Genomic DNA, 25,316 nt, shown 5'->3' with positions numbered 1-25,316 from the left:
TCCTCCACAGCCTTGAAATTCGAGATCTCCTTTTTCAATGCACTGGTTCTATGTGTTGGAAAGAATTTCTGCAAAAACACTGATTGTAGATCACCCCAATTTCTGATACTATAGGGTCTAAGACTATTTAACCAAGTCTTAGCTTTATCCTTCAATGACAAGGGGAATAACTTCATGCGAAAGATCTCCAAAGGAGTGTTGGCTTCTCGGAAAATTGAAACGATGTCCTCAAATTCCTTGATGTGAGAGTATGGATTTTCATTTTCTGTCCCCTAAAAATGGGTAGTTGAGACACCACTTGAGGCCGAATGGTAACATGATCATGATTTTGAGGTAGCATAAAACATGATGGTGTGCTCAACCTAGGAGGATTTAGAAGCTCTCTCATAGTTCTTTGGCCCTGCACAGGTGGTCGTGGCCTGTTGTTATTACTGTTGAATTCTTCAGTGTCCTCCATATTTGGTCGAGATTCCTCAATCGTTCTTTGAAGTCTACCTGAAAGATCTCTTTCCCAACCAAGCATAAAATAGAAGAAAAATATGTATAAAGAAAAAAAAAATAAAAGAACTAAAACAAAGTAATTCACTATATCCTAGTTATGACGATTGCCAGTCCCCGGCAACGGCGCCATTTTCTTGACCGAAAATTTCTCTATTGTACCAAAATACTTTGCCTTTTTACGTAGTAACTCTGGTCAAGAAAAACTAGAGAAAGAGTCACTACGGCTTTTGTAGTATTCCGGGTATCGTTCTCAAGGACTGGCTTATGAAATTGTCAATACTAGAATAAATGAATTGTTTTTGTTTAAATCCTTAAGTGAAAAACAATATGTGAATAATGTGAAACAAGTAAAAGAAATTCAATTAATAAAGAAAATGAATATTGATTTTAAATTCAATTGATTCAAGTTTGGGGTTTTCCACAATCCAACCTAGGGTATAGAAATTATAGAAAACAAGGGTATTTTAAGTAATATGATCTTAGGTTTTTGGGATCCTTGGCCACTCGCGATCAAGTTGGTTCTATAACTCAAAATTGCATCCGAAACCTAATTTTTCCTTTTTAAAAATTCCTAAAACCATCAAATAATGAGATTGATTATCATTTAAGATTTGGCTTTTTAACCCTTCCTACTCCTTATAGCTTTGTTTAGGGGCAAATAACGGTGGAAGACGAGAAAACAATGATCAAGAATTACCAAGAATCACTAGTATCGAGTAATAACCTACCGTATTATTCCCTAAACGAACTCACAAGGATAGGATAAAAATAATAATAAATTGTCATCCAACCAATAATTAATCTCATTGTTATAGAAATTTACCCATTGTCCTATAGATTTCCTAGCCCTTAGGTTTTCATGCTTCAAGCCCCAAGTTGGCTCTTAGCCTCTCATGGGGGTGATGTCACATTCACAATCCATAATAGGGTAAAAATCCATAATTTGAATCAAAAGAAACTAAAAACAATATATTCAATAGAGAAGAAAAGAAAACAAACCAAAGTTCTCGTCTTCTTCCACCTTCAATGTCAAACTCTCCAGAAAAAAATCCAAGATCCCTAAAACCTAGAATTGAGAGAGTTTATATAATATCCTCAATTACCTAACATGTGGCACACTCTCATTGGCCACTTATTACAAATAAATTCCTAAAAATGATTAAAAAATAATAAAATGGTGATTCTAGTCGTGTGGGGTCCACCTAGGGCGGATGGAGTGCTTTAGATGCAATTCCCGAGGTAGAGGAGGCGGAACATCAAAGTGGCAGTGGGTGAATTCGAAATTGGTGTCATTTCGAAGTGGAGAGGTGGAACATCAAAGTGGCAGTGGGTGAATTCGAAATTGGTGTCATTTCGAAGTGGATTTCGAATTCAAAGTTGAATTTCGAAATCATAAGTTGAATTTCGAAATCATTTCGAAATGACCCTCCAGCTTGGTGTAGTTGTCTTCAAATGGCCATAACTTCTTCATTTCAGCTCCGATTTGCAAACCGTTTGAAGCGTTGGACTCTTGACTTCCCGAGCTTCGAAACGATATATAGTATGTATATAATGGACTCCAGAAAGTGCTCCAAATTTGTCCTCAAAGTCAGAGTATATAATGTCATCAGATTTTTGAGTTCTAAATTTCCATGCAGCTCAATCTTGCTTTATGCCTCATTTCCCATGCTTTCTTGCCTTCTTTCTTACTCCATAATGCTCATTTATCATCCTCCAACCTCATGATATCATTGTTTTGCCTTTCCTTACTTCAATGAGTCTTGACTCACTTATTTCCTCATTTAGCCCTTCTTGATCTTTCAAAATCTAAAGTCATTCAATTTGCACAATTTTCTTCCCTTGAACCTGAGATAAATCTCCAAAGTATAGATTAAACTCATGGCTAGGGCCTTAGCATTGATTTAGGTCAAGTTGGGTGATTTGAATGTCCTTTGGTGCACAAATCATATCGAATATGTGCCATTAGAGCACATATTTTGGCTCCAATCACATACGCTTATGTTCTTATGACAATGGTGACAATTTGTGACTAGAAAATATAGCATTTTGATGAGCATTATGTTGAATAGGGTTTAATACTAATTGTTTCCGCTTCATTCTTCTATATGTCCTACCATAAATTTATATCATATTTCCAATAACTTTACTGACTGAATGCTCTTTGCATTTAGGGACTCTATAAAGGCGCAAAATGAGTATTTTTTTTTTACATTCTTCTATATGTCCTACCATAAATTTATATCGTATTTCCAATAACTTTAATGACTGAATGCTCTTTGCATTTAGGGACTATAAATTTCTACCTCTTTTTCCATGTTTCTTAGGACAGCCTTTATGTGCTAATTGCTATTTGAAGTACGTCATTTTACTTCACCATATGAGCGTTGCATACACTTATGTTCTTATGATAGTGATGACAATTTGTGACTAGAAAATATAGCATTTTGCTAAGCATTCTGTTTTACAGGGTTTAATACTAATTGTTCCTGCTTCATTCTTCTATATGTCCTACTATAAATTTATATCGTATTTCCAATAACTTTACTGACTAAATGCTTTTTGCATTTAGGGACTCTATAAATTTCTACCCTTTTTTCCATATTTCTTAGGATAACCTTTATGTGCTAATTGCTATTTGAAATACGTCATTTTACTCCACCATATGAGCGTTGCAGATGTTTATGTTCTTATGACAATGGTGACAATTTGTGACTATAAAATATAGCATTTTGCTGAGCATTCTGTTGTACAGGGTTTAATACTAATTGTTCCCGCTTCATTCTTCTATATGTCCTACCACAAATTTATATCGTATTTCCAATAACTTTACTGATTGAATGCTCTTTGCATTTAGGGACTCTATAAATTTCTACCCTTTTTTTCATGTTTCTTGGGACAACCTTTATGTGCTAATTGCTATTTGAAGTATGTCATTTTACTCCACCATATGAGCGTTGCATATGCTTATGTTCTTATGGCTAGAAAATATAGCATTTTGCTGAGCATTCTGTTATACAGGGTTTAATACTAATTGTTCCCGCTTCATTCTTCTATATCCTACCATAAATTTATATCGTATTTCCAATAACTTTACTGACTGAATGCTCTTTGCATTTAGGGACTCTATAAATTTCTATCCCTTTTTTTATGTTTCTTAGGACAACCTTTATGTGCTAATTGCTATTTGAAGTACGTCATTTTACTCCACCATATGAGTGTTGCATACGCTTATGTTCTTATGACAGTGGTGGCAATTTGTGACTAGAAAATATAGCATTTTGCTGAGCATTCTGTTTTATAGGGTTAAATACTAATTGTTCCGCTTCATTCTTCTATATGTCCTACCATAAATTTATATCATATTTCCAATAACTTTACTGATTGAATGCTCTTTGCATTTAGGGACTCTATAAATTTCTACCCATTTTTCCATGTTTCTTAGGACAGCCTTTATGTGTTAATTGTTATTTGAAGTACGTCATTTTACTCCACCATATGAGCGTTGCATACGCTTATGTTCTTATGACAGTGGTGACAATTTGCGATTAGAAAATATAGCATTTTGTTGAGCATTCTGTTGTACAGGGTTTAATACTAATTGTTGCCGCTTCATTCTTCTATATGTCCTACCATAAATTTATATAGAAATTAAATTGAGTTCTTTGAGTATTATTTTTTTTTCCCTTTGAAGGAAAGGAGGTTGTGGTAAGGAATATAAAGATATGGGACATGTTATCTTAATGTTAGGCACCATGTCTTGTTGTTGGGTATCAAAGAAACAAATCCCTAAACTTGATCTTGAAAAAACTACACATAGATATTAACAAAATGTGTTGCAATCACCTCCAAAAACTTTCTTCCTATTTGAATCATCACTTGTCCTAGTAATAATTATTTGAAAATGTAACCTTTCAAGTATACTCAATATCAATTTGATCCCCCGCTTCCTTTTAAATGCATAATTTGAATGCACTAAAATCTTGATAAATGAATATTCAATAAATTAATAACTTTAAATAATAAAATCTTCTAGTCTCAATTCAAACCAATGTATTAATTTAATAACTCTCTTAAATATGCAAGATAATAATATTTTTAAAAATTCTTAGGGACTAAGAAAATATAAATTAATAATTGATATATATATATATATATATATATATATATATATATATATATATATATATAACTTTTATTTTCTCAGTTACTCCTTCTTGAAATTATTATGTATTTTGTTTTATACCTTTTCATTTTTTAGGGTATCAAGTTTTGACCTCAATTTTTTTTTATAATCGTTAATAATTATTTTTTATTTTTAAAAATCTTTTAGGTTTCATGTATTATTATTATTTTTTATCACATCTAGTATTTTTAGACTTATGAGTCATACATGTAGAAGACAGACATAAATATAATACTCTTTATAAATTAATAAATATTCATTTATCTACAAATTAATAACCTTGTTAAAGATAATAATTTTTCATAATTTGGTATTATCTTATACGGTATGTCAATTATATTATGGTCAAAGTCCTCATGACGACCTGGTTGAAATGAGAGTAGTTATATACTACTACAATAAGGCATAATAATTGGGTGAAACGAATCAAGCCCAAACCCAATTCAAGTTTTAAGCAAACTTGAACAAGTTCTCGTTCGAGTTACGTTAATTTCATATTAAAAAATTATTAATCTAACCTTAATTCAAGTTTACTGTACTATGATCATTTAGGTTGCTCTTTGAGCAATCCAACTCAAGTCCGCATGAAAATTTTAGGCCAAAGTCTAGCCCAAACCTAGCTCGATCTCCTTAGCGACAAACTTGAGTTGATTCTTTGATCCGACTCGAAAAATGATCTAAACCAAGCTCTACTTGAAAAATGGGCTGGACCAAGCCCGACCCAAGCAGTGTCCTCGATAAGGATATAATGTACTTATGTATAATATGTCTCAAAATACGAAAAATTAAAATTAAAATTCTTCTAACAAGTGTTCGGTATTTTAAGTTAACAAGAGTTTGCAAAGAGGCCAATGTTTCCTCCATCCCTTATTCCTAGTCTAATTCAGCAGTCCTTACGCTCTCTTCCTCCTCTGAAACTGTAATCACCTCAAGAAGCTCCAATGGCGTAGCCGCCGGGTCCAGCTCCCGGCAACCCTTGGGAGCATTTTCAGCTTCTCGGCCAGTAAGCACGACAGACGGCACCTGATGAGAGAATCGAAACAGCTCCTCTCTAGGAATCATCCTCACGGCGTTGGGGTCCAGGTGGCGATGAAACACCGCCTTAAACCCCGAAACCTTCACCAACGGAATGACCGCCACCCCTCCATGACGATGATCCCACTCATAATCTCCCATAATCACTTCCACCACATTGTATTTCTGAATCACTTCATCTGGGGTGAGCTCGTTCCAGTCCGGCGACCAGTTCCGGTAAACAGCCCAAACCTCCCCCTTTCTCGGGTATATTCGAATGGCTCCTCCCCCCACTTTCGTCCACTTGACCCTGTGTGAGAAAGAAATCAGAGAGTCGTAATCCACAAGCTTCCCAACCTGGAAATCCCCACTGGTTTTCATAAATCCGGAGCAAACCCAGTTGACTGACGCCATTTCAGTGCTTCTGCTCTTAGTATTCAGCCAACTGATACGAATTCTGAAGGGTTCCAATGATTCCACGCTATGAACGATAGCGTAACAGCGGGGCATCCCGTCGCCATTGTCGTAAGCAGCCCAAACTTGGTTTTCGCGGAAGCACTTCTCCGTCCGATGCTTGTCGAAATCATGAATATCCAGCTCTGTAACGCTCATCATCATGGCATAAAACCTTTTCCCGATCCTCCCATGGCCTAAAGCCATTGAAACAGTAGCTGTATCAGTGCAGTCCGAGCAGCCTGCGGCCCATTCTCTCATCTTCTTCGATATTTCTCTCCGAGACTTCTGCACAAGAATATTTCGAGCCTGAATCTCCGATAACTCCCTTGCAGAAAAGGAATCACAACAACCCATTTGAAATCGAGAAGGACCCATCTCCCATCTTCGCTCTGTATCCGATTTATGATCATGTACACGCTTTCTCTTCGTTCTCCCGGCTCTGGATACAGGAGAGGAGGGCGGTGACTCAAGTGCAACAAAAGCTTGACGGCAATGGACGCATATGAGGGTGTGTTTGAGGAATGTTTTGAGGTACTCATACTCCATCTTGCAGCCACTACACATCGCCCAAAACGTATCAGACCTTGACGGAAGAGGCCGGGATAGCGAAGCATGCGCAGGCCTCTGATCGTCCTCTACCTTACTCATGAAGCCACCATGAACACAATCCGATCGCTTCTCAGGCATATTGGAAGGCACCTCCAATGGCGGAAATTAACCCTAATTCATCAACAGAATAAGAAGAATGAAAACAAATACTTAGTATATTTCTATAAAATCTCAATAAAATCCATTGAGATTTGGTTTTATACTAATAAATTTTTTTATTTCTATATATTTTCGTTGGGAAAAATATTTTGAAAACCTTAACATTCCTTTTTCATTCTCCATATTCCAACTTTCAAGCTTGTCCCAAAGGCAGATGATTGTACTTTAGAGTTTAGACTAATTAATCCTAAATTTAATAGGAAAATATGTGAAATATGTATTATATTTTGTATTTGTATTCTAATTATTTATATAACAAAGGATTTTGATTACAATATCTTACGTGTAAATGCAAATTTAAAATAATAAAATTTAAACCGAAATTATTGTTTCATTAATAAAGCCTTTTATTTAAAAAATAAATAAATTCTAAATATTTATACGATGGATCACATATAAACAATTTACTATTATATTAAAATAAGACGCTACTAAAATAAGGTGTTTTTCATGTCATATTCATAAGTTTTATCACTTTAAAAAAGTGTAAATAAATTCAATAATCAATTTTTTAAAATATTATAAGTATTTATAACTTTTAATACTTATAATTGGGCACTTAAGTTTTCACTATTTAATTTTTAATTTTATCAAATATTAACTCCCTTATCATATACTTCAATGAATTAAAAAATGAAAATAAATAATTGCTCAAAATTTTAAATAATTAAGGTTATGTTTGGTTCCCAAAAATTTGAGAGAAAGAAAATAGAAAGGAAAGATGGAAGAAAAGAAAATAGTAAAGTAAAATAAAAAATAGATTCAAAGTAAATAATTTTTTTTTTATACATGTTTCTTCAAATTTATTTTACTTATTTTTCTCTATTATATAAAGATTAAATAATTTTAAAATCGTAAATTTTTAACTAATTTTAATTTTATTTATTTATTTATTTTAATATTTATGATAGTAAAATCAAGTATGAGAAAATTATTTTTCTTAACATTTTTTTTCTTTCCTTAGTATTTTCCGGGAACCAATTATAGTCTAACTAAATAGCATCCAGTCAAACATGTTCATCAACCATGGATTTATAGAAATTAAAATTTTACATGCTAAATATTCAATAATTTTGACTAAATCTTTAGAAAACCCATCATCATTTTTAATATTTCACAATCTATGCCAAAATAATATCATAAATTATGTATTCTATATAAAGCACAATCAAAAAGTAAATATATAGAAAGTATATTTTATGCATTTTGTCATAACTTTTAAGTGATAATCTTTCTTTTTCTATTGGATTGACTTTGATTACATCAAATCTAAGAAAATTATAACATTTTTTTCCATCTATTTCACAATATATGAATTTTGAATTTATATAATAAATATTAAATTCAAATAAGTATTAAGAGAGATAAAAAAAATTACAAACTAAATTAAAAATTGAAATTGTTAGTAAAAGAAGATTTTCATTTAAGAATCAATTGGATAGTGTTTTCATTAGAATTACCTATTAAACGTTTCTCCAAAAAATATTATAACTAATTTTTTAACTTTTTAAAATTGTATTCTAAATTTTATTCATTTTAAAAAATTATTTTCTAAAAGCATCATCAAAGGACTCTAAATTATCATGGAATAAGGAATATATTTATTTAATATTATTTTGGATGTTTTTGAAAGAAAAAAAAAACATGGGAAGTGGTTAATTTTGTTCCTTTATGTTGGATATGTAAGGGCGAATAAACACAACAAAAATGACCCAACTTATCCTAATATTTGGATGGCCTTGGGCATGCATTAGGTTTTTTCAACTTGATCTTGACCTGGGTGAAGCTTGGGCCAAAGTTTGAATAGCGCAAGTCTAAGCATGATTTAATGTTTTTATAATATTTATAATATATATTATTCTATATAGTAATATCGATTTTTTTAGATTTAAAAAAATATTAAATTATATTATAAAATGTATTTTTCTTTTTTTTAGAAAATATAAAAAATTATTTTTACTATTTTTTTTGCAATTTAAAATTTTGTCCTTTTTACTATTTAATTTTTCATATAAATATATATATAAAAAAGCTTTTAAACAAACATTACATATATATTTTAAATTATGCAAGACCAACTAAAGTGGTGTTTATTTTTTTACTTAATTCTAAATAGAACCTTAATACTTAATAATGTTAAATGTTAGATTGTTTGTTTTTGTAGTATTTTATTTTTATTAAAAATTAAAAAGTATAGAAAAACCAATATATTATTTTTTCTATTTAGAAAAAGTTACATATTTTGACTTTTTTTATTTAGTAAAAAATTTATAATAAATCATGAAAAAGTAGAAAAACAAATAACTTAAATTCTTAAAACAAATTGTTTTCAGCAAAAAGCCAAAAAAACAAATACCACCTAAGTCTAACTTGACTAACTTTAACTCAATCTAACTTATAGAAATGGGGTTATGTTGGGTTTCAATTGAGTATCTCTCTCTAGAGGTTAAGTTAAATTGAGTTAAAGTTAATTGTTTTTATATTTGAGTTGGACTTAGGTTAATTATCAATCTGTCCAAAATTACAATTTTAGAAAAAATAGTAAAATTATGACTCATGTTTGGTTTATTATTTTTTACCGTGACTACATATATATTTTTTAACTTCCAAATTATTATTTTTTTTAAATATTAAACTCATTAATAATTTCAATACAAAGTTTGTTTGGTTTGAAATGCATTTCTCAAATGAAAAAAAAAAAAAAGAGAGGAAAAATATGGTTTTATGCAAAGGAAAAATAATATAGTCATTTCACACAAATTTTTGTTTATAAATTTATGATATTTATTAAGTCATTATTTGAGTTTTAAATTATTTTAAAAAATTATTAGACTCAATAACCAATTCAACTCATTAGGATTTGTTTAATTTAAAGTTTATTCACTCAGTAAAAAAATTTACAAAATTATGATTCTATGGGGAAAATAGGAAAGTCATTAAATGAAATTAGGTACGAAAGTTACTATTATTACTTTGATTGATTTTGAGTTCCATGACTTTATAATACTCATTGACTCCATTTTTAAGTTTAAAATTATTTTTAAAAATAAACTTTTTGTATTATCGTTGCTTGATTTGAAATCTATTTATTAAATAAAAAATTTAGAAAAGTTAAAAAGAAATTCATAAAAATACATATAATTTAAGAAAAAAAATCATATTTAAAGATTATCCTAATTAAATGGTGAAAAGACAATGAGAGATGAAAGAAATGGCACTCTACTTTATTTTTTTTTTAAGATTTTTATTTTATTTCTTATTTCTCTATATTTTAACGACAAAAATAACTTTTATTTATTTTTTAAAAATTATTTTTTATTTCACTTTATTTAAAAAAAAAACCATTTCTTGAGAATAATAATCAAATATTTCTATAAATTTTAATTTTTTTATTTTTTATTTAAAAAAAATCATTTTTGAATCATTTTATCTGAGTATTCACATAAAAAACTTTTTGACAGAAATAGCAATAATACCCTCAATTATATTTACCTGTTCATGTACAATTCTTGTTGTGTAATTACTGTGTACAGTGTCACAGGAAACTACACAGGACAGTGGCCTCATTCAACTACTGGGATGCTTGATATATATACCACATTTTGGTTCTTCTTCTTTTTTTTTTCTTTTTTTTCTTTTTTTTCTATATTATTGTTTTTAAATAATATCAACTCTAAATTATGCCCAAATGTGTTACCCATCTGTTAGTTAGAATTTTTCCATAAAAAATAAATGAACAAGCTTACTATACTCTCAATCTTTAGCATAGAAAGCATATGAAACAATCTAGACCATTGGATAAAAGTATAAATAATAAGATCAAGGTACAAAAAATGAAACTAGGAATAAATAAATAAATTAGACCAAGATACAAAACAACATATACAATGTAATAAGAGCTAAACATGCATATGACTGACATGACCTGATTGACCCCTTTTCTGAAATGTGCATCTTTGATACTATGGTCAGACCCCATGTTTAGAAATATCCTAATTGAAAGACCTACTAGACATCTAGGTATAATTTAGAATTGATATTATTTTGAAAAATGACTTTGGAAACAAAACTGAGAGCCAGGCTGAAGGGCAGGAGAGATTTTTAAGATTTGCCCTGAAGTAAAATGGGAAGGAAATATGGAAAATACAGTGTATGAATTTGAATTTATAAAGAAGACTATCCAAAGTTTCCATATGAGAACAAGAAATGAAGAAAGTATACAAAGGTAAGGTATGACAGAAAGAGCATCACAGCCCCTTTGGGTACACTAAGTTTTGTCTATCTGCTTACAATTTGTCAGTTTGGAGGCTTTAAAAACAAAATGTACAGGTCTTCTAGGGCAACCAAAAAGAAAACAAAAAGGACTCTGCAGTTTGAGCTATCACTCTTCCCCGTGTAAGCGAAGAAAGCTTACCTTCAAAACTGTGTTCAGAAGTCGCACATTCAAGAGACTGTTCAAAAATTGCAGAAACAGGCAAGAGATAGACTGATCCGAAGTTGGAGGTACAGCTGAGAGACTTGAGGGCATGCTCAAGATTTTGACAAAAAACTGTTTGGTCTGAATATGATACTGTCAAACACAAACAAACAAACAAACAAACAATGAATGTTGGGTCAGTGTGGGAAAGCCTTCATTCCATTGGAGCTCTCTTTGGCTGCTAAGATGATAGAAGGAAAAATGACAATTATGTTGGATCTTTTGAATATCAGAGGCTGAAATGGTTGTTGCAAGTTTCCAGATTTTCTCTTTTCCTCTATCTCCTTGGCAACCAAATCCAGCATAACTGCATAAATAAATTTCTATTTGGGTCAAGCCCATGATAATCCAAATGCAAAGCTACCTGTGACATTACTTCATTGTCATTTTGGTTATGTTTCCTCCACTTCTTCATTTCCTTTTTCAGAAGTCACTGCCGTCTCTTCTTCCTTAAAATCTGTTATTACCTGAAGGAGTTCCACAGGTGTAGCTGCTGGGTCAAGCTCCAGGCAACCCTTGGGAGCATTTTCAGCTTCTTGACCAGTGAGCAAGTATGATGGGACCTGATGAGAGAAACGAAACAGCTCTTCTCGAGGAATCATCCTGACTTTGTTTGGGTCCAAATGCTGGTGAAACACCGTCTTAAAACCAGAAACTTTGACTAGTGGCACAACGACCACTCCTTGATCCTCATTATAATCTTTGATTACTTCCACCATTTCATACTTGTGAATAACTTCATCTGGGGTAAGCTCATCCCAGTCTGGTGACCAGTTCCTATAAAGAGCCCAAACGTCTCCCTTTCTAGGATATATTTGGATTCTTCCCCTCACCCCTTTTGTCCACTTTACTTTGTGGGAGAAAGAATTGAGAGAGTCGTTGTCCATCTGTTTACCTATTCGAAACTCCCCACTGGTCTTGGAAAAACCAGAAACAACCCAGTTGAGTGGAGCCAGTTCAGTGTTGCTTTTAGCATTTAGCCAACTAATGCGCAACTTGAATGGCTTCAATGATATCACACTATGAATCATAGCATAATAACGAGGCATCCCATCATCATCATCATAAGCAGCCCAAACTTGGTTTTCACCAAATGAAAGTTCAGTACGGTCTTTGTCAAAATCATGAATATCAGGATCTGGAACGCTCATCGTCATGGGTTCAGTTTCGTTTTCATCAGCGTCAGTAGGAAGGGTAGCAGACAATGTCTTGGGCCAGATTCTGTTAATGGTATCTGCAGACTCACTAGGCTTGCTGGCATTACTTTTTCTACCACTCACCGCAGCTTTTGGCTTCTCTTTCTCTTTCTCTTGCTCCTCTTGAACCGAAGCCTTTGATTCAGCAGCTGAACTCCATTCACTCAGCTTCTTAACAAGTTCTCTCCTTGCCTTCTCCATAAGCATATTTCGGATTTCGAGCTGTGATGGCTCTCTTCTAATATCAAGCCTAGTACTTCTAGAAGCATTGATCCTCCCCATTTCAGAATTACAATTTTGAAAACCAGGTAGATTCCCGATCCCAGCTCCTCCATTTTCCATTCTCATTTGATTTGTCCCCTGACTTCTACTGTCATTTGGACTAAATTCATTTATGCGCCTTCTTTTAACAGGGCTCTCTCCTTTGAATACAGAACTGGAACCAATATTAGAAGCTCCAGTAGCTAACCCACCACTTTTCTTAGAAACAGTAGTTTTCCTCGGAAGAGTCGGCTCTTTCATGGCTGTTGTTTTTGCCTCCTTATGTTCTCTCTCCAATTTCTCATATGTTGGCTGAAACCCATGAGTAGATTGAGCACATGAAGAAGCTGAAGCTGTAGTCCTGACACTGTCTGATTTAGAGTATGATCCTGATGCATTATTTGCATGGTTAAATGAGGCGACACCTGAAGAACATGCTGGTTCTGCATTTGGAGTAGAAGCAGGATCCTTTCCAGAGGAAACTGTGTTCTCCTTTGTTGTATGTAGACCTGTCTGCTGATTTGAACTCTGTTTCTGTTGGTAGGCAGTCCATGGAGTGTATGAGCCATGAGTGTAGGCAGGTGGGGGTGGTGTCTCAAAGGCAAGAAAAGGCTCATGGCAATTGGGGCAAAGAAGTGTATGGTTCAGATAAGTTCTAAGGTACTCATATTGCATTCTGCAGAGAGAACACAATGTCCAAAATGTATTAGGTTTTGATGAACTAGGAGGAGGCCGTGCAGGCTTGGGATTAGTGGTACGCTTATCATCCTTTGCCCTGTGGACACCATTATTACCAGCTGGTGCTGATTGATTCATCATTGTATTGTCACTGCTGGTAAAATTGTGTGCACCACTATTACTGACTGGTGCTGATCGATTCCTGTTGGTATTGTTACTTCTGGTAAAATTATGACCACCATTGTTACCAGTTGGTGGTGCTGATTGATTCCTGGTTGTATTGTTACTGGTAAAATTATGAGCACCATTGTTACTAGTCCGAGATGCTGATTGATTCCTAGTTGTATTGTTACTGCTGGCACGACCACCATTGTTACCAGTTTGTGGTGCTGATCGATTCCTGGCTGTATTGTTACTACTGGTAAAACTATGACCACCATTGTTACCAGTTGCTGGTGCTGGCCGACTCCCACTAGGGACTTTCAGGTTTGCACCCCTTGGATTGCGCTTCAAATCATATGCAGTTCTCTTGGCTTTATCAGACAACAAACTCCAGGCTTCAGACAGAATTTTAAATGCCCCATCTGCCACTTCCAACTTGTTTTTGTCAGGGTGGAGAACTAGAGCCAGTTTCCTGTAATGCTTCCTTATGGTGTCATCATCAGCTGAGGGATCCACACCAAGAACTCCATACCAGTCAACTTCCCCATTAACTTTTCTCTCAGAAGCAACATAGACATCAATGGTTGCAAGCAGCTGAGGAAGACCATCCAGCCCAGGATACAAGTTTTGGGCTTTCATAGCAAACTTTCTTGCTCCAGCCATGTCCTTTTCTGTCATCTTCCTCTCAGAAATTCCTTTAGCCCTGATTGCCTCATCTTTATTACACTCCATCCTCACAAATTTTGTCCCTCTCTGCTACTCACTGCTCTATTATTCCCTTCTTTACTTCCCTCTCTGTAACTATGGGTCAAACACGGTATCATGAAGGAAGGAACTAGGGTTGAAAAGCACTGGTACACCAGAAGTAATTCACAAAGATCAAATAAAGCTGTGTGATTAGCATCAGTCAACAATATTAAGAGTAAGAAAAACCATAAGAAACTCAAAACTAATAATTGAATGCTACTACCAATTCATTAACTCTGGATAAACCCAAAAACATAATAATGAGTGCCTACTGCTAACACAGCTAAATCTGAAAACCTCACTAATAATTGAAACAAAACCCACATAGGTAATCATAAAATGCCCATGAAATTAATTGCAAAAAAAGCGCACAAAAGGAATTTGAAAGAACTTCAAAAATTGCAGGACAGAATTGAGACAAGGGAATGAAATGGGACACCATTCTGATGCCATCTACATTACTTGCATACCAGTCACAATGAACAGGGAACAAGGAACAAACCAACGGTTTGGTGATAACACAAAAGGCTCAGCAATCTGTTTGGCTGCTGAGAAAATGTAGGAAAAGCGATGAAGCTTGAGGACATAAAAATAGGTTGGGTTTGAGACGGCTGTTGCCCTCTTTCCTTTTCCTTTCATTTCTCAGTAACCAAAGGGACCTTAACTCTCTTCAATATTTTTTTAAAATATCTCATTGGTCAAATACTTGAAACGAACTGAACCAACCCACAAGCAAAAACCGTAAAGAAACATTGAAGAACACTGAAATTATAGACACCCATTAATTAAATTGACCAAAAAACACCAAATCAGACATGCCCATCAACCATGGATCTACAGAGGCTGAAACTTCACATGCAAAGTGTCCAAATTCAGTAGTTTTGCTAAAACCCTAGAATGGCATTATTATTTCCAGTAAACAATCTATGGCAAAGCAGTTACAAAAATCATATTCTTCCATACAAAGCACAACCGAAAACCACATATATATAAACATAAATGCACAAAAGATACGAAAAAATTTACCTATTACCAGAATGTGAATCGCAGAAACCCAATAGAAAATTTCTGGGAATTTTGAATTTTGCCCTTTCTTTACCAACCCAGATCAGATAAAAAAAGCCCCAAACAGGGATTTTTTGAAAATCCTTCAAAACCTACCCAGACAATTTTCCCAAAGAAAATAAAAGTGAAATTTAAATACATAAAATGGTAATGGTTTTCTGTACTTAGATTATTATTTAGCCATTAAACAAATTTTATATTGGGTTAAAACCCTAACTAGGGTTAAATTTTAACTCTGGTTAACATGAATTGGTATTGCCAGTTGTTGCAATTTTCATTTTAATTTGAGTGTACACTTCCTTAAAAAGCAATCATTAATTATTTACATTTTTTTAATATTTTCCATTTTAGTTAAAAATTAAATCATTATAGTACAAGGGTTAATTTCACTTTTACACTTATGGTTTATTATAAATACATTAAATCACGATTGGTATTAAATTTCATCTATCAATATCTTTATTGATATATTTCGTTTATAATTTTTTTTTAAAATAAATTTATTTTGTAAATTATATTAAAAGTTTTTTTAAAAAAAAGGAAGGTATATTTGATAATTAGAAAATAAAATAATTTTTTTCTTAAAAACTATTAATTAAGTTATTTTTAGAGAACAATTTTAAATTGTTTTTATTTTTTTGAAGATTATTTTTAAAAATAATTATATAAATATGAAAAATGATTGAAAATAAAGGATAAAAGTCATTTAAAAATATAAAAAAATATGTTAAAAATATTTTAAATTCTTAAACAAATTTTTATTTTATAAAATATCATATAATAATTTAAAAAACTGTTTTTAAAAACTATTTTTTAAATTATTTTTGAATACTTCGAACCTTTCGTTTGAGGTAGTGTTTGGTTAGTAAGAACAGGAACGGAAACAGGACACTAATCATCAAAGGAAGTAAAGACAGAAAGAAAAGAAAAATAGAATTTGTTTCATTATTTCCCATATATAAGTCAAGTTGCAAATCAATATTACAATACCATGACCATGCTCATCTTCTCCAGATGGCTGAACTGAACGCTTTGATAAAAAAAGGGACCAAAAAAAGAAGGAAAATCTATATTTTTAGGACGTTGAAACTAAAGAATTTAATAGCCAAAAGAATGGAGGTCACTGCAATGAAGCTACATTCAAGGAAGAAGCCATTTATGGCTTCAATTTGAATTGAACCACCTTGTCTTTAGCCCTGCTTCCGAAGATGACGGAACTATGAAAATCATATAATTGCTCATGCCTGAGATCTTCCATAGAGATTGGCATAAACACTTTTGGTCCTATGAACGACAATCAAGCTCAGCACAACTGCAACAAGGCAGAGTCCTGACATGACGCCACAAGTGATGGAATAGCATATGTACCCTTCACAACTCAATGATTCATCTTTTCCAAGAGGCAGACCAGCCATGGCTCCCAAGCTATGCTGCTTGAGGGCAGCTTGTTTCTCTGCGTAGTGGTCGTATATGCCACTGGCAATGACCTCAGAGAATATGAGAGTACCAATAGAACTTGACAGTGTGAGGAAGTTGTATAATGCCCCGAAGCTTTTCAAACCAAAGAGCTCTGAGGCTGCTGCAGGGACAATTGCCCAGTGGGCACCGTAGCCTAGTCCTATTAGGACGCTCACGACGTATATCGCCCCAGGCCAGGCTAAGGCGTAGTAGAGCAGCCCAACTGACATGAGGACTTGAAACATTGCCATTGACACTGGTCTTGGGAAGGCGAAGTTTCTAGTAGAAGAACACAAATGAAAGAAAGCAGTTAGTAAGATGAGCAAAAAGAAGACAGCGCTCAAGGATGGAGATTAGGCTTCACCTTACAATACTTTCAGAGAAGTAGCCGCCCCCAACCCGTCCCAGGAAGTTCCAAATGCTGATCATGGAGACAAATACGCTCGTATCGCTGTACCCCAGAGACTCACACATCTGGCCCATGTTGTCAATAATTGTCAAGCCGGATCCAGCAGCTAGTAGAAGGGATACGAAGATGAGCCAAAAATCAGCCTTTATTAGTGCCTGCATTAAGGTAAAATCCTCTCCTCTGCGCGGTCCTCGTTTCCTCTTCACCCTCACAGCTCCTTCTGCAGCTGCTTGGAAGAGCTTGGCTTGCAACTGGGCTATTCGCTTATGCCTTTCGGATGCTGGAAGTGAATCAACTTCCACCGGCTTCTCGTCTTCGACCTCACTGAGAATGACCTCTTCCCCATCCTGCTCAGACTTGCCGGACTCTTGTTTCTGAGGCTCAGGGAGAAAGGCCTCCTCTGATGGAGCTATTGGTCCAGAGAAAAAGACTAATATGATGGGAATTACAACTGGAAGCAATATTATAACGATCAGAAGAACAGTGAGCAATGTGACTAGAGCTTGGCTCAAACCAACTAGATCCTCAAGCAGCAAGACCCCCAGCAGATAAGCAGCCAGGATGAGGCAAAGACTGAAGGTAAATAAGAAGCTTGAACTATCAGAGGGCCTAAGTTGTTTGTGACCTCCCACAGGTCTAACTATAAACATCAGAGCAATGACTACCATAGATGGCCCGACTGCAACCATGAAAATAAGTGCGGCTGCATTAGGGGCATTGATCATAGTGTATATCTGAGTAATAATTGCGCCGCTTAACCCAGCAAAGCCCTTCAGTATGCCCACAACGGGACCCCGGTTTTTGGGGAAGTTCTGCACACATGAAACCAGAGCTCCTGTATTGAAGTAGGTCTCACCATTTGTTCCAACAAATATACAAAGGCACAGCTGCAAGAAAGGAAAAAAAACCTGATTAAAGATTAACCCCGCCTTGAAATACTTGGAAACATCCCGGTTTCTTGGTCCATTAATGGACAAAGGCACAAACTGGCTGGATATTCCATAGTCTAATGATATTGAGAATTGATTCGATCATCAACAAACAGTCAAAAAGGAGGAAAGAAAAGAGAGATTGAGGTATGCAGCCATGGTCTAATTCTACTTAGCCTAAAAATTACTTCCCTTGAACAGCCCAGGGGAAGAGCTAGCTTCAGGGGAGACAGGTTTCAGGAAAAACCACCAGAGGGAGTCAATCATTCAAGTGGCTAAGTATAATAACTGATAGAAATGTAATCCAACTGAAGAAACTAGTTGCTCTGGATATGAATCAAAGATTCAGAATCAAATCATGTGGATCCAATCCTGCAAGAGGGTTCATGAATTCTGCAGCTCTAGTTTGTTTCCTGGAGAAAGGCAATTGCTAATTTTCAGGTTTGCCTTTTCAAATCAGAACCATATCAGGCATTCAATAGAATATTGTTCAGGACTTGGGAGAAAAATCCAATTCAATTATGACTAACTCACTGCTTTCATGTATCTATATCATTGAAACTGGCAACAATCAAAGTGTTAAACAACAAAGAAAACGAAAAGATATAGAACCCATGTGTCATTGAGAAACTAAATTAACAGTTAAAAGGATGTTACATGTTTGGTTGCTGAGAAAATTAAGGAAAAGGAAATAAAAATAAAATAAAAATGCAAGTCTTGTTTTCTATCGTTTTATTTCAGAAGGAAAATGGAAAACCCGCACAGACTAATCCAGTTGTCTCCAATAAAAACCATTTAGAAAGTAAGTTTTCTTCTCCAGTTTCAGAAAACCCAGATAACAAAAAAGACAAAATCGTAACCACTTTCCTTTTCCCACCTTTTCTCAGCAACCAAACAGACACATCAAAACTCACCACCGACAGAGGCAAACAAGGCAGTTTCCGTGGGCAAACTAGGCACCCATCGACAGATAACAAAAACACAAAATTAATCCTAACCGCTTTCCTTTTCCCATCTTTTTCTCAGAAACCAAACAGGAAACTTTTCAATGAAACCCGAGTCATCACATCAAAACTCACCACCCACAGAGGCAAACTGGGCAGTTTCTGAGTCACCACAAGCCAAACCACACCATACCCAACAAAGTTCTGCACCACCCCAATGAGCATAATTCCCCAGATTGGCAAAACCTCACATAAACTCCCTGCTACGAACCCAATACTATCTCCCAAATCCTTGGCCACACCCAACATAGCCACCTGCCTCTGATTATACCCCATGGCACTCTTTATCACCGGCGAAATGCTCCCAAACAGGTACCCGATCCCGGCCCATGACTGCACCCACATTGCACACACAAACACCAGCCATCTGTTGTTGACGAAAGCCCTGACTTTCTCCCGCAGATCAAGCATCACCATCTCTGGAAAAACAGCTTCTTCTGATCAGTACTGTTGATGAATTTGCATCACAGATTCTGGAGATTCTGAATGGGTGTCGTGAATTTATTCTTGGGTGGTTACCGAGTTGGTGGATTCTGCCAATAAAACTCATGGGAAGATTGAGATGTGTTGAATCTCTCGATACTGTTTCTGTGTTGAAATTTTTTCATCGTGTTACCAACCGTCATTTTAACTGCACCCGCCTTTTGTAACGGATAGTTGGATGATTTCCAATAGCTAAAATCATTTGAGTCTTTAAAAAAACTAAAAAAAAAATCATTTCTATTTTCATAATGGTTTGGAAAAATCATTTTTATGTCTTAATCAATTTAGATTTCATTGTATATTTTAAACTATTGAAATAAAATTTTGGATATTATATTATATCAATGACTTTTCTAATTAAGAAATTTTAAAAAGTTTTTGTAAGTTTTCTTCCAATCAAACACTTTGAATTATTTAAATAAAAAAATTGGTATCAGATCATATCAAATGACTTTTTCAATTAAAAAAATAATAATTTAATTTTTTAAAATTTCTCTTCCAATAAGACATCATAGTCAATGTGACATGTGCCCCCACTAAGTCTAAACCAACCCAAAAATCCTCTAATTAATACAACCGACTTGAGATCAAAATATGAATAAAATACTTAGAAAAATTCAAACATGGTGGTAATTGGAAATATTATAATAGCAATAACACCTAAGCCATTTTCATGAACATGGTCTTCTGCATTTTTCCCTTCTTTTGTTTTTTCATTCATGTCTATCTAAAAACATGTGCACGATGCGATAGAAGACTTTACCCATGATTGTCAGTGAGTGGTGGAAATCCCATATTGAAACTGCATATGTTTTATCTGATTATATAAAGAGCCTTTCTACATGGAATGGATGTGCATGACACATATTTTAATTGTCAAGATATATAATCAAATGATCTATCATGTTATAGTTGCATTAGCTTGATATATCATACGATTTACGATTACTCAAGGTTACATTTGGTTCCCCGATATAGTGTCATAAGATATGAGATGAAATATTATATCTTATATTTAATTAAAAATAAAATAGTATAAGAGTATAAATGATTTTTCCATGATCAAGATGAAACTTGGGTGAGACTAAGTAAAGATCCAAGTTGATTGATATTGAAGAATCAACGAATAAGTTGTAGTTAGGGATGAAATGTCACTCGCACCCAAAACTAGTTGGTTCTCCCCGAAATGTATTAAGGTGCAATGATTGACTAGATTGACTAAACATTTAGGGATAAAGTATTCTTTAATTCTTTTAGTACGAGCTACAAGAGTAGTATCAAATCAAGACAAACTCTGAAAACTATATATGACCTTGAAAGGTTAAGGTTGGTCAATGAGGCAATGAAGGATAAGCTTCATTTGTCAGGAGGGAAACAATCCGCACCGATTTTAGGAAACTCTTCTAGATTTTCTACACTTGAAAATTTTTATTAAAAAAATTGTCCTATAAGTTATGTTATCAATTATCATATCTCATCTTTAACCAAATATGAAATAAATAAATAATGAAATATATTCTTTTTTTTTATATATATACACCATGCATAAAATATATAAAAAAAATATAGGGAAAACATTTTGACTTATTACTTATATTTTTATCTACTTATTACTAATTTTTTAAAATAATATAAAAAATCAAAATATTTAACTTTTTACTTAACACTAAAAATATCTTTTTGAAACAACTAAAACACAATATCAATATGATTCACATCTTATTAATATTAATACTAAATAAAAATTAAATAATAAAAAACCAAACAACTTAATATTTAATACTATTAAGTTGTATTTTGAGCTAAATTAAGTTTTGTTTAGATTTAAGTAAAAAACCAAACATCACCTAATAGTAGTAGTGGCCGATAAATTAGGTTTAAAAGGTTTAAAACCCGTTACGACTAAGGTTAATCATTTAGATCAATTGATAACAAAAATATAGCAAAACCAAAATGGGGGTTTGCAGAATCATGAGAAAAATTGGTTCACATTTGTTTGAAAGTCATATTGAATAAAAAATTACCCAACTGAGGACGTACACGCACAAGTGTTTGACTTGGTATTACCTGGCTAAACACATTTGAATATCATTATAATGGGATTGCATTAAGAAGGATTAGCACGGAATCTGGCCATGTGGCCGATTGTATATCTCATGTTTTGATAGCTTATAAGACATAAGTCGAACACGCAATTTATTTAGAGAGAGAAAAAAAAAACAAACAAACTTGGAAATTTAAAGTATTAGGTTGAATTTCTTGTCACTTCACAATTTTTTGTTTGAAAGCATGAAGGGCTTTTTGTAGGTAGCCCTATAATTTACTTGATGTGAGACAATTGACCATTATGGAAATATCTACATGATGTTGCTTGCCAGTTCCACAATTCCCCGTTTTTCATGAAGGCTAGAACCACCGATCTGCTCAGCTGGCTAAGGCTAATGGCGTGTTGCCACGGGCCACTAGTCATTTGTTGGATTGACTTTGAAGAGCTAAAAATACACTTTACCCTTTCAACATTTCACGTATTTTATATATCATCCTCTTGGGTTTAATATCGAACAAATTATTTTTCAAGCTTCTTAAATATTAGCATTATGCCTTTTTTTGTTAGACAGTATTGATTTGAATGGACGAAAATATCATTTATTGTGCACTGACTCAATAAGGACAAATTTATAAATTGAATCACTGGAATAGAACTGTTCCTTCTTCCATTTGTTCTTCCTACAATCCTTAAACACCCACAAGCCCATTTCAATTCTCAAGTCATGGCCTTTTTCAAGCATGTCTAGGTTTCTTTTGCTTTTCATTTCTTTCCATGAAATTCCCATTAATTTATTTTTTTACTCATTGGGAACCTTTTTTATGGCTCGTTGATTAGGTTTTGTTTTCAAGCAAAAGGGGTTTTCGTTTTTTATGCCTTTTTGCTCCATTTGGTTTCTAGGAAATTGAAGGAAAAGAGAATGGATAAATGAAATCTTGTTATTTGTTTTTTTTATTGTTTTTTTTTTTCGGTTTTATTTTCAAGTAAAGGGGGTGGTTTTCATTTTTTATGCCCTTCTGCTCTATTTGGTTGCTAGGAAACTGAAGGAAAAAACAAAGAATAAATGAATCTCTGTTATTCATCTTTTTCTAGGCGGTTTCGTTTCAGGGCAAAGGGGTTTTCCTGTTTTATGCTATTATGCTCTGTTTAAGAAACTGAAGGAAAAAGGAAAGGATAAAATCCTATTATTTGTCTTTTTGATCATTTTCTGGGCATTCTATATTAGGCATGTGACCAATTGTAAATCATGGTAAAACATAATTAGGTTAATAGGTTTTTAGTTTATCTAGAATCATATAAGACAGAGTTATTCAAAAATCTAGTAGGCATTAAAAAATAAAGAAAATCAATCAAAGCTTTGTAGTTAATATTCTTCAACTTTTAGTTTTCTTTTCATCGTTTTGTAGATTTTTAATTGTTTTGTAGATATGGTAGGTCTTTGAGGATTTAGAGTTTTAGGAAGAACGAGGAAATAAAAGAAGGAGAGCTTACTTCTATTTTGGTGATTTAATTTACAAATTTATCTTTATTTATTAAATCATGTGCACAACACATGACATTTCCGTCCATTCAAACTAATATGATTCAACAAAAAAGGCATAGTGTTGGTGTTTAATAAGTTTAGAGGGCAATTTGTTCAAAATATCACAAGTTCAAGATCTAGAAAATATTGCCTCTTATACAAGCTCGAACTTATAACTAAAAAAGAGTTTTAAGTCAAGAAAATACTACTTATCATAGCTCTTTTGTTATGATACGTCTAATGAAATTTTTAGAATACTAATATTGTATTTTGAAAATTATGACATGGATTCCAACCACTAGTGAAAGCCAAAAACAGAGAGCTATCTTGTGTGGATCATGATGTTGCAGCTACTTGATTGGAAGTGGTACCTACCTAGTTTCTAGAAATTGAAGCAACTACAAATAAAAGCAAACCTACTATTTATGGTGAAATAAAACAAATAAAGACATGAAGGTTTGAAGTAGACATGATTTGAAGGCCAAAATATCTGTAAAATTCCATGGGCCAATCCTCTAATCAACAATAAAAGGTAAGCTGAAAGCTAATTAGCTCATCACTCATCCCATCAAAAATCAGATCGGTTTTCAGTTCAAACCTACCTACACCCATATTGGGAATCTACAACAACACTGATGATTTCATCTAGGTTGAAAAGAATGACAAAGCTAAGAGGCAAAACACTTACTAATACTACTAACAGACACTTCTCTAAATTCTCTTCATTGGTTTGCAGGTATTGGTTTCATCACACAATGTGGATCATACTTTCACAATACACATCAGTGAAAATCTAAGCATTCCTAGTTCAGCCATGCCATGTGACATGTTAAGAGCATCGAGACTTTCGCGAGAGCATGTCAGCAATCTATATGAGTTCACCAATTGTTTAATGTATCGCGCCAAAGGAAGCTACAATGTAATCGATATATATATATAAACATTTAATGTGGTTTCGCCAACCATGCATACATAAAATAAAATAAATAGATGCAACTATAAAGTCTAGAAACATCTCTTGTTTCTCTACCTTCACATTTTTTTATATATACACCCTGAACTGCAAGTATCTACTCTTACGGATGTCTCCCATTTTTCTTCACATCTTTACCTACTCATATGATATTTACAAACTCATCTTAGTCTCATAATTTTTTCTGCCATGATATAAATTTATCAACATACTCCCAACAACTTTCCTTAATATTTTATGCCAAATAAAAATATGAGAGAGATTTGATACTGTTCTTCCTCTAGCATCACGAGCAGAACACTGCACTCAATTCTTCAACTTGCACATGAACAAACAGTCCCCACAACAAATTGGATATGAATATAAAATATTAGGTCTCAGACCAAGGTTTCTCAAATAGATGTGAGCGGGTCCAAACTCAGGACCACCCTTCTACTCAAGCTGGTCACAGCAGGGAAGATGAATATCCAATTTTATTTTCCCCCTTTTATAATAAGAAAATGGAGCACAAGAGGAATTAGTTTCTTTGCATGCGTTGACTTCTTCTATAATGACAGACCAACAACAGGGGCAGCAACTTCTATTTGCTTGGAAAATGTGGGGAAGACCAAGAAAAACACCTTTTCTACTTAATCTACTAATCTAGCATTGTGTTGAGATCAAAAGTTGTGATGACATGTAAGGTTAATATAATCACAGTTGCTTGTGATCCTAGGTTTGATATTTCAAACGCCCAACCAAGATGTTTCAATGTATGATTCGTTTTAAAGAATTGGTGTTTTGATAATTTCATCAATCATTTTCTCTAAGTTCTTAAAATCCATAGGTCAAACAAGTAATTGGTTTTGATAGGTTTGTTTTCTCCCCTCCTATCCTGCTGCAATATGACCAACAAGAAATGGTTTTATAGAGCATGTTATCATCCAGAAACAGCTGAAGCAATAAGTGTAAGAAAAAAGAAACCGAGAATTTGGACACATGGA

General features: G+C 33.7%; 2 protein-coding genes across 2 annotated transcripts; both read right to left on the bottom strand.

Moving 5' to 3' along the window:
* Positions 1 to 5,470: 5,470 nt before the first annotated feature.
* LOC117904213 lies at positions 5,471 to 15,644 on the bottom strand. The gene is made up of 4 exons (XM_034816721.1): positions 15,470 to 15,644; positions 11,797 to 14,547; positions 11,337 to 11,492; positions 5,471 to 6,867 (listed from the first exon to the last, which is right to left on the bottom strand). The coding sequence occupies exons 2-4, from the start codon at positions 14,426 to 14,428 to the stop codon at positions 5,558 to 5,560; spliced, it is 4,098 nt and encodes a 1,365-aa protein (XP_034672612.1). The 5' UTR covers positions 14,429 to 14,547; positions 15,470 to 15,644; the 3' UTR covers positions 5,471 to 5,557.
* Positions 15,645 to 16,424: 780 nt separating this feature from the next.
* Positions 16,425 to 19,921, bottom strand: LOC117903942 (protein NUCLEAR FUSION DEFECTIVE 4-like). Its single transcript, XM_034816453.1, has 3 exons — positions 19,384 to 19,921; positions 17,331 to 18,262; positions 16,425 to 17,245 (listed from the first exon to the last, which is right to left on the bottom strand). Exons 1-3 carry the CDS (start codon positions 19,723 to 19,725, stop codon positions 16,747 to 16,749), a joined length of 1,773 nt encoding a protein of 590 aa, XP_034672344.1. The 5' UTR covers positions 19,726 to 19,921; the 3' UTR covers positions 16,425 to 16,746.
* Positions 19,922 to 25,316: the final 5,395 nt, after the last annotated feature.

The sequence above is a fragment of the Vitis riparia genome, chromosome 17, assembly GCF_004353265.1.
Source record: "Vitis riparia cultivar Riparia Gloire de Montpellier isolate 1030 chromosome 17, EGFV_Vit.rip_1.0, whole genome shotgun sequence".
NCBI lineage: Eukaryota > Viridiplantae > Streptophyta > Magnoliopsida > Vitales > Vitaceae > Vitis > Vitis riparia.
This window is presented reverse-complemented; position numbering and strand designations above follow the sequence as displayed.

Bases quoted from the DNA above. Each gene is read 5' to 3' on its own strand.
- LOC117904213 (XM_034816721.1), bottom strand. From the start codon at position 14,428: ATGGAGTGTAATAAAGATGAGGCAATCAGGGCTAAAGGAATTTCTGAG. The intron at 11,493-11,796 runs CATAACCAAAAT...TGTGTTTGACAG, and splicing joins AAATGAAGAAGTGGAGGAAA to TATCATATTCAGACCAAACA. The intron at 6,868-11,336 runs GTAAGCTTTCTT...ATTAGGGTTAAT, and splicing joins TTCTGAACACAGTTTTGAAG to TTCCGCCATTGGAGGTGCCT.
- LOC117903942 (XM_034816453.1), bottom strand. From the start codon at position 19,725: ATGGTGATGCTTGATCTGCGGGAGAAAGTCAGGGCTTTCGTCAACAAC. The intron at 18,263-19,383 runs GTGAGTTTTGAT...CCTTTCTTGCAG, and splicing joins CCAGTTTGCCTCTGTGGGTG to CTGTGCCTTTGTATATTTGT. The intron at 17,246-17,330 runs GTGAAGCCTAAT...TTCTTCTACTAG, and splicing joins TTCTCTGAAAGTATTGTAAG to AAACTTCGCCTTCCCAAGAC.